Source organism: Crinia signifera, chromosome 5, assembly GCF_055691185.1.
Source record: "Crinia signifera chromosome 5, ASM5569118v1, whole genome shotgun sequence".
NCBI lineage: Eukaryota > Metazoa > Chordata > Amphibia > Anura > Myobatrachidae > Crinia > Crinia signifera.
Window position 1 is genome coordinate 322,400,894 of NC_139221.1, and position 8,961 is coordinate 322,409,854.

The following is an 8,961-nucleotide window of genomic DNA, read 5'->3' on the forward strand; positions in this document are numbered from 1 at the left end:
AGAGTGTGTGCGCAGCGCAAGAGTGTGTGCGCAGCGCAAGAGTGTGTGCGCAGCGCAAGAGTGTGTGCGCAGCACAAGAGTCAGGACTGATTTACAGATGCACAGTTTGTAATGCAGCCTAAGTCATCATGGATTGCTAATTAGCGAACCTGCAAATCGAGCAATTATCGAACAACTGTGCATGTGTGAGGAGAAATAGCATCCGAAAATGTGCATGGATCATAAAGACAATCCACTCTCAGTTTGACTGACAGGAAGCCAGCATTTCTGGGTGGAAAACGACCATTTTCTGGGTGTGTCAGAAAAAAAGAAAGGCATGCACAGCCATTTTAGGGGAGGGTCTGACTGTGACATCAGCGCCGACCACTTCCGGCCCGTCTCAGTAACAGAACAATGGCGCCCTCAGACCTACTCAGATTTGCATAGACGGCAAAGTCTCTTAGATGTTTTCTTAATTCAATTGCAGACTTTTACGGGGGCGGGTTTTGACTTTGTCTGGGCGGCGGCAATGTACTCGCAAATTTGCATATAAGCAGTAAGGCCCATAATGCAATGTGTAAGTATGACATCAGCTGATGAGAGTCAGCATCTGATCTGTCCCTGCACAATCTGCAGCATTAGTAAATACAGTAACCTGCAGATTGTTGAGTGGACACTGCGGAGGTGCATGCACAGCGAGCGATGTCCCTGTGTCATTGTGCTGTCACAGTAGGGCTGCCGTCTTGTACACTTTCACTAAATATGTTCCATAAATAGTGACCCTAATCCTCTGCGAGTTTAATCTGGCACACGAGAGGATTGCCGGACCTGTAATCCACTGTACCCTGCGTCCATGCTCATGTACGGGACCGAGCAATGGGGTGACAGAAGCCACCAGTGAGGGACAAGGGATGGACCCGAAACCTCTGAGATCCAGGAGGACGAAGCAGGAGCTGCCCAGTAACTCAGTGAGTAGCACAATCTTCCCTGAAGTCTTATAGAGGGTTACTACCAGGGCTATTTTTCAGCAGGCTCCAGCAGGAACTGAGGGCCTTATTCTAGTTCACTCTTTCTGACAAAATCCTTCTTAGATGGACAAAACCATGTGCACTGCAGGTGGGGCAGGTGTTACTTGTGCAGAGAGAATTAGATTTGAGTGGGGTTTCACTTCAAAGTGAGATCTATATTGCAGTGTAAAAATAAAGCAGCCAGTATTTACCCTGCACAGAAACAAAATGACTCATCCAAATCTAATTCTCTCTGCACATGTTACATCTGCCCCACCTGCAGTGCACATGGTTTTGTCCATCTAAGAAGGATTTTGTCAGAAAGAGTGAACTAGAATAAGGGCCTCAGTTCCTGCTGGAGCCTGCTGAAAAATAGCCCTGGTTACTACTGAGTAATGACATTCATAGGAAAGGCTGGCAACATTGTAACACAAATGTACAAAGTGTAATCTGTGTGGTGGTTTCTCTACAACCTGATTCAGTAAAGCCAGTCATTTTGTGTCTGGGACAAACCATATTGCTATTTAAGGGGTGCAGATACATTTACATTGTTTCTGTGCAGGGAAAATACTGTCTGCTTTTGCATGTAGTCCAGCTTTATTTTTCCAATGCAATTTAGATTTGAGTTTGAACATCCCCCACCCAAATCCAACCCTCTATACACCTTGCATCTGCCCCAGCTGAATTCAGCAGATTGCTGAATCTGAATTTAGGTTTAATATGCATTGTGGACATCCTGAAAATGTATTTGTGTCTGTGTTATTTAGGTAAATGCCACACATTGATCAGCAGCCCCGCAGTACAGATAAGCCCTGTCTCGGATTGATCCGTTATATAACCAGTACAACTGCAATAGTATGTATGGGTGTATGAGTAAATACAATGTCCTGTATCACAAACCAGCACTGTAGGTTCCGCACTAATGTCCAGTTACAGCTACAGTCCGAGGTACATGCACATTACAGTGGTAGGGGCCCATGTTTAGGGGTGTGGCCAGTGTTCAGAGGGGGTGTGGCCAGTCTCCCATTGGTTTGTGTAACCAGTAGGGACTGCATGTACTGTATATATTACATACTGCTAGTGCATGATAATGTACCAGATTAATACCAGAAATGTACTGTAGAAAATACACCAGTTTCCTGCGCAGTGCAAAGATGCAGTGTCCACTATCTCACTGCCTGATGTGATACTTACCCAGAACCCCACAGGGACCCTCAAACCGACCCGGGTAAGTAGTACCCGCCTTGCCCACCTCTCCAGGCCCTTGGCTGTATGGGGCATGGCAGGGTACATTAATGGGATACATATGATATCCCAGCGGTCAAGATGTTGGTGCTCAAAAGAATGATCCTGGCATTCTGATACAGAGAATCCCGACAGGTGCTCCATATGTACCCTAACTCCCCCGAACCATAGCCCTCCCTCCTGCAGCCCTGACCCTAATACCCCCCCCCCCCCTCCAGCAGCGTAACACTAACCTTCTACCTCCCCGCAGCCTAATCCCAAATGCCCCCCACAGGCTAATCCTAACCTTCCCCCTGCCCCCTACCTAACCCTAACCTTCACCCCCTTCCAGCAGCCTAACCCTAACCTTTACCCTCCATGCAGCCTAACTCTAACCTTCACCTTCACTGCAGCCTAACCCTAACCTTCACCCTCCCCACCCTAACCTTCAACCCCCCCCGCCTAACCCTAATCTTCACCATCCCTGCAGTCTAACTCTAACCTTCACTGCAGCCTAACCCTAACCTTCACCCTCCCCACCCTAACCTTCACCCCCCCCCCCCCCCGCCTAACCCTAATCTTCACCATCCCTGCAGTCTAACTCTAACCTTCACTGCAGCCTAACCCTAACCTTCCCCCTCCCCACCCTAACCTTCACCCTAATGGTGAAGGTTAGGGTTAGGCAGGGGAGGGTGAAGGTTAGGGTTAGGCTGCAGGAAGGGTGAAGGTTAGAATTAGACTGCAGGGATGGTGAAGGTTAGGCGGGGAGGCCTAACCCTAATCCTCACCATCCCTGCAGTCTAACTCTAACCTTCACCCTCCCCTGCCTAACCAGGGGCGTAACTATAGCACTGCAGCCCCCGCCACCGCGGGGGGGCGCTGTGCATGTGGGGGCGCCGGGGGCTGCGGTGCTATAGTTAAACCCCCCCTCAATCCCCCGCAGACTTACCCAGACTTACACAGTTCTCTGAAACTGTCTGCTGTATGGGGGCGGCCATTTTCTGGTGGTCCTCAGCAGAAGAACGGAGCCGCCGGGACCAGCGCGATAGGTAAGGCTGTGGGGGATTGAGGGGGGGTTTGCATGGGCGTGCTCGGCGGGGCGGCGGGGTAGGGGTGCTCGGTGGGGCGGCGACGGGTGGGGGCGCTCAAAACGTAGCTACGCCACTGTGCCTAACCCTAACCTTCACCATCCTCACAGTCCAACCCTAGGTCCTTCCACTAGTGAGTAATCCTAACCCCCCTGTCCAGATGCTGGCTGTTACTATTCCAGCATTGTCATCCTGATCCTGTTTGCGGTTCCGGTGCTGGTCTTCTGACGTCAGTAAGGATGTTGGAGTTGGTATATTGATTATTATATACCTCCGGGATGTGCCAGGTATAATTTGGGTGCAAGGTTAAATATGCCCTTCCAAGTCTACAGACGTGGCCCTGCCTTCCTTCCTGCCCCCTCCTCTCCACTAATAGGTGGTAACTGGGCAAGAGAAAAAACTGTATTCTAATACTGCAGTGACTGATCATAATGGTCTGCACCTACTCCGCACTGGCCACGCCCACACAGCATTAGCCACACCCACACAACACTGTCCACACCTCCTCCGCTTCTCACAATAGTCAACAGTCATAATTTTCAGCCTCAGGCCCATGTGCCCATTAAGACAGCTATACCCACTGACATATGCCCGGTGACCCCCTGCACTGTCCTGGGAGGGCAGTAAGTGTTCTGTTACAGCTGCCTGTTAGTACCCTGGTCCCAGTGACGGACTGGGCCGCTGAATCGGCTCTGGCATTTGTGCACGCATGCGACCTTTGCCGCACATGTGCACTCACCAGGGGCGCGCATGCGGACGCACACATCCACCGCACATGCGCGCGCTGCCTCTCTTGGCTTGCAGGAGAGAGGGGAATAGGAGCGTATGATGCCCCCACCTCTCTGCTGGACCGCAGCAGCGCACATAAAGAGCTGCCAGACCCGCCGCGAGTCCAGCGGCTCTCTCTGTGTGCCGATCGGGCAGAGCCTCCACCTTGCACAAAGAAATCGTCTCACCTGGCCATCGGCCCCTCTGGCATTTGCCAGAAGTACCAGATGTCCAGTCCGGCCCTGCCTCCAACTATAGCTTTTGGCAGGTACAGTACCCTTTTTTTATGGCCTGTTCCTTTTTTGGGTCTCTTACTGCCCATTGTAAGTATAGGAAAGGGCAGTGGCCACACCCCCTTTACACATGACCACTCCCTCTTTTTGAATTTATACCGGTTTTCGCTCTTCAGATGTTGGAGGGAATGAAATAGAACTTGAACTGTTTAGCCACAATTATGTGACAGCTGTCTCCCTTAGCAACCAATATGATTTGAGATATCATTTATCTAGTACATTCTATAAAATAATCTGATTGGTTGCTATAGGCAACACCCCCACATGTCTTCTTTGGAGTATTTTCCTCCATGTCATTTGGGTTGTGTGGACGGTGGTTCTAAAATCCCAATTTAAGTTGTCATCATTGGAAATGGTGATGACACAAAGCGGATGTTATTCAGTTGCCCGGTTGCCCTTGGTCTCCCGGTTGCCCTTGGTCTCTGTGCATCCTGCCTATCCATACCTTCTCTTATTAATAGACATTAGATCGGAAACCAGCGTCTTCCGTAAAGCACTTCTTACGTTACTGCATTGATTTTGGATTCCTATCCCCAGCATCCTGGGTCTGACCTTGTCTGTCTGTATCATACCGATGCACAAGGTAACCTCGGGCACAGGAACAGGGCCGGCCTCTTCTACAGTATAATGCTGATGGTGAGTAAATAATCCCCTCGCTGTCACATCACTGATGTCCCTTATCTGTCACCTTTGCCGGGAGTATCGGAACTGGACGATGGACTAAAGATTTGGGTACCGGAAACGTTGATGGGCTCACTGAACATGTCACCAGAGGCATAATTAGAAATGTTGTACCCCCCTCCTCTCCTGCCAAAAAAGTTTCTGGTGCCTCCCATACATTAATTACTGTCAGGGGTTTCTTTCTCATTGCCAGAGGGTTGCATGTTCGTTGTCAGGGGTTTCTTGTTCATAGCCAGGGGGCTACTTGCTGGTTGCCAGGGGATTACATGCTCATTGCCATTAGTGTTAAATGCTCATTGTCAAGGATTACCAGCTCATTGCCAGGGGTTTCCGGCTTGTTGCCAGGGATTACATGCTCATTGCCATCCAGTTACATGCTCGTTTCCAGGGGATACATGCACATTGCCAGGGGTTACATATTTGTTACCAGGAATTTAGTGGTCACATCGCGCCCGGAATCTGGCACTAATTCAGCATGGCTGGTACAAATGACTGCGCATGCATACCATTCACATTGCACATGCGCGAGGAACTAAAAATGGGTATGTATTGTAAACTGAATCCAGTTGCAGTTTGACTGACCGGAACTGGCATTTGGCGTTGAATGCCCAGGAATTTTTGGGGAGGGTCTGTGATGTCATCGCTGACCATTTCCAGCCCGTCTCAGTGGCAGTCTCTACACAGATCTGCACAGATGGCAAAGTCTCCTTCGGAATCTGTGTATGGATAGCGGTTACCGATTCATTTACAATTCGTTTGCAATTTTGCACAGGACATTTTCTCTTTCAGTCTGGGTGGCGGCTTTTAGTGATCTATGCTGAATTAACTCCATAGAATGCACAATTACGATATATAACAATATTCTCTTTTTTTCCACAGTTCTCACCTAAAACAGAAAAACATAATTCTCAGAATGGTAAAATCCCAGTCGGTGACAATCAGCTATGCATCCTGGGCAATAAAACCAATGTCACAACATTACCTCCCACCATACTGAGAGATGGAAATTTTCCTGGACCCAAGTCATTAGCTTCTAGTCCAGAAAGCACTTTGTGCACAAAGGCCATTAAGCCAAATAAGCATGCAAGCAGCCGGGTGAAGTCCTCTGAGATGCCATCTCCATCAGGAACGCAAAGCATGGACAACGGTCACCCAAAATGGCCGGCTAAATTGGCACCATTAAATCTTCCTGCAGAAATGAAGGAGGCCCAACTTAAAAAGCTAACGGATATGAAAGACGAGGTCTTCCTGGACAAAAAGAGACTCTCCCACCACCACCACCCTGGCTCTTCTACGAAGACCTTAACTGATCGTCCTGTGAAGAGAGATCCATTAAACAAAGTCGGCCTCAGCGACCACAAACTACCAAAACTTAAAGACGACACTTTTCCAGTTAAAGACAAGATGGCTCTGAAAGATTCCCCATCAACTATTTGTGCACTTCCCGGAAATCCACGAGAGGGAGCTTCAAGTTCTTCAATGCTTAGCATAAAAAGTGGACATGTCCATGATTCATTTCCAAAAACCATTCTCATGAACACAGCGGACAGCCAACATGTTTCCATCAAAGGACGTTTTCATCATTCCAAGGGTCAGAATGCAAATCAAGGACGATCTAAGCCAGTGAAGGCCAACGTATTTGCCGTTGATTGTACGGGTCAAACATCTGGCACTGGGCAAAGACGGAAATAAATTGGAGAAACAGAAATTGTTAATCACAACTGCAGAAATGTAACGGCATGGAGATTACTGTACATTGAGGTTGTTGTATCAAGCGGTAAATATAGTGAGGAGGTCGACCAGTTGAAAAGTTGCCATAGCAAAAATCAGCTTGGAAGTAGCAATTATCAAGAACATTCTATAAAATGATAGGTGGGGGCTGATTGGTTGATGTGGACATTTTGTCTACTGGTCCACTTCTGTAACTAGTTTCATTGATTGATGCATCTCACCCAGTGACTTTCAACCTTTTTAACTTAAGCGGCACACTAAAGAAGTTTTTAAAATTTCCAAGGCACACCATGAGATCCCCACAGGGCAAAATGCATTGGCCCCTACAGGAGAAAAAAAAAACCTTTTGGCCCCCATATATAAAAAAAAAATCAATCACACTGGTCCCCACAGGTAACAAAAATAAAATACATTTGCCATTTACATGAAAAGAAGAGATCAGAAAATAACAGTTGAACTGGTGGTGGCTGTAAACTGATTTGGGCATCTCTAGATCTGGGGGCACACTTGTGAACAGCTCAAGACACAGTAGTCTAATGTCTCTGTGATTTTGGAACACTGCCATCTGTTGGCAGCAAGTGAAACTACATCTACTAGCTTTTGAAGCATTTGCTTCGGTCAGGATTACACTGCTATCTGTTGGCAGCTAGTGAAACGACATCTACTAACTTTCGATGCATTTGCTTGGAGTGGGCTTACTAGAAGTTTATACTGTATGTGTAATAAGTCATTTTCTCACTGTCATGGTTCAGTTATAAGGCCGTTGAATCTAATTGCTGCTTAAATTGAGAACTTTAATGTACTGGACAGGTATTGACTGGATCTATTACTGATTATGAAAGCTTGGTATTTATTTTTAGGTAATAAAATTATAGTAAACCAGGATTGTTTTACAGTTCCAGTATATGCATCTACAGTACTGTATATCATTTAAGGATTCTATTTGCATTGTAGGCAGGCCCAGCGACAGGGGGGGGGGTCAAGGGGGACAGCCATCCCGGGCCCAACGACCGGAGGGGCCCCAACGCCTGCCAACGCCCCGCTCAGCCTTCCATCCCTCTCAGTCACTCAGATGGTGTCCCCCCTGCCTTCCCTTCCCCTCGGTCATACATCCTGCAGGCTGCGGCCAGCCTTGGATTAGAAGCCTGTGTCCTGCCGCTCAGCCTCTCCCCCCTCCTCCCCTGAACGAGCAGGAAAGGGGGCAAAGCTACAGGGACTTGAAGGGGCGGAGCTACCGGGTCCCGGAAGGGACGGCGCTACATGTGACTCAGAGTGACAGACTCCTGCTGTGCTCCTTGAGCCTGGTTAAGAGGAAGAAGAGAAGCTGCTGCCATTCCAGGGTCACCCACAGAGTTAGATTGCACTCAGTGGGTGTTTCTAATGTAAGTGCTTAGTGTGTGTATATGTAGGGTGGGCTAGGGTGCAGGATACAAGGGTAAGCATTAGGCTGCAGGGGTAGAGAGGGTTACGGACCATGTCAGTGTGATAGAGCGCAGGCCACGGGCTGAGGGAGTGCATCAGTGTGATAGTGGGCAGGCCGCAGGGTGTGGGAGTGTGTCAGTGTGATAGAGGGCAGGCCGCAGGGTGAGGAGTGTGTCATTGTTATAGAGTGCAGGCCGCAGGGTGTGGGAGTGCGTCAGTGTGATAGAGGACAGGCCGCAGGGTGAGGAGTGTTTCATTGTTATAGAGTGCAGGCCACGAGCTGAGGGAACACATCAGTGTGATATACAGTAGCGCAGGCCACAGGTAAGTGGTGTGAAGGAGTGCAGGGTGAGGGAGCTCGTCGGTGTGATAGAGTGCAGGCCACGGGCTGAGAGAGTGCATCAGTGTGATAGAGCGCAGGCCACAGGGTGAGGGAGTGCATCAGTGTGATACAGCGCAGGCCGCAGTATGAGGGAGCGCGTCAGTGTGATTGAGTGCAGGCCGCAGGGTGAGGGAGTGTGTCATTGTATAGAGCGCAGGCCGCAGGGTGAGGGAGCGCATCAGGGTGATAGAGCGCAGGCCGCAGGGTGAGGGAGTGTGTCATTGTGATAGAGCGCAGGCTGCAGGGTGAGGTATTGCGTCAGTGTGATAGAATGCAGGCCACAGGGTAAGGAAGTGCATTGGTGTGAAAGAGCGCAGGCCGCAGGGTGAGGGAGCGTGTCAGTGGGATAGTGCGCAGGGTGAGGTAGTGCATCAGTGTGATGGAGT

At 49.2% G+C, this 8,961-nt stretch overlaps 1 protein-coding gene across 1 annotated transcript; it reads left to right on the plus strand.

Moving 5' to 3' along the window:
- Positions 1–823: 823 nt before the first annotated feature.
- On the plus strand, positions 824–7,422 carry LOC146079780 (uncharacterized). The gene is made up of 2 exons (XM_083186425.1): positions 824–947; positions 5,920–7,422. Exons 1-2 carry the CDS (start codon positions 891–893, stop codon positions 6,730–6,732), a joined length of 870 nt encoding a protein of 289 aa, XP_083042551.1. The 5' UTR covers positions 824–890; the 3' UTR covers positions 6,733–7,422.
- The last annotated feature ends 1,539 nt before the right edge of the window (positions 7,423–8,961 follow it).

Excerpts from the sequence above, each read along its gene's own strand:
- LOC146079780 (XM_083186425.1), top strand. The coding sequence starts at position 891 with ATGGACCCGAAACCTCTGAGATCCAGGAGGACGAAGCAGGAGCTGCCC. Across the intron at positions 948-5,919 it reads AGGAGCTGCCCAGTAACTCA|TTCTCACCTAAAACAGAAAA; the intron begins GTGAGTAGCACA and ends TTTTTTCCACAG.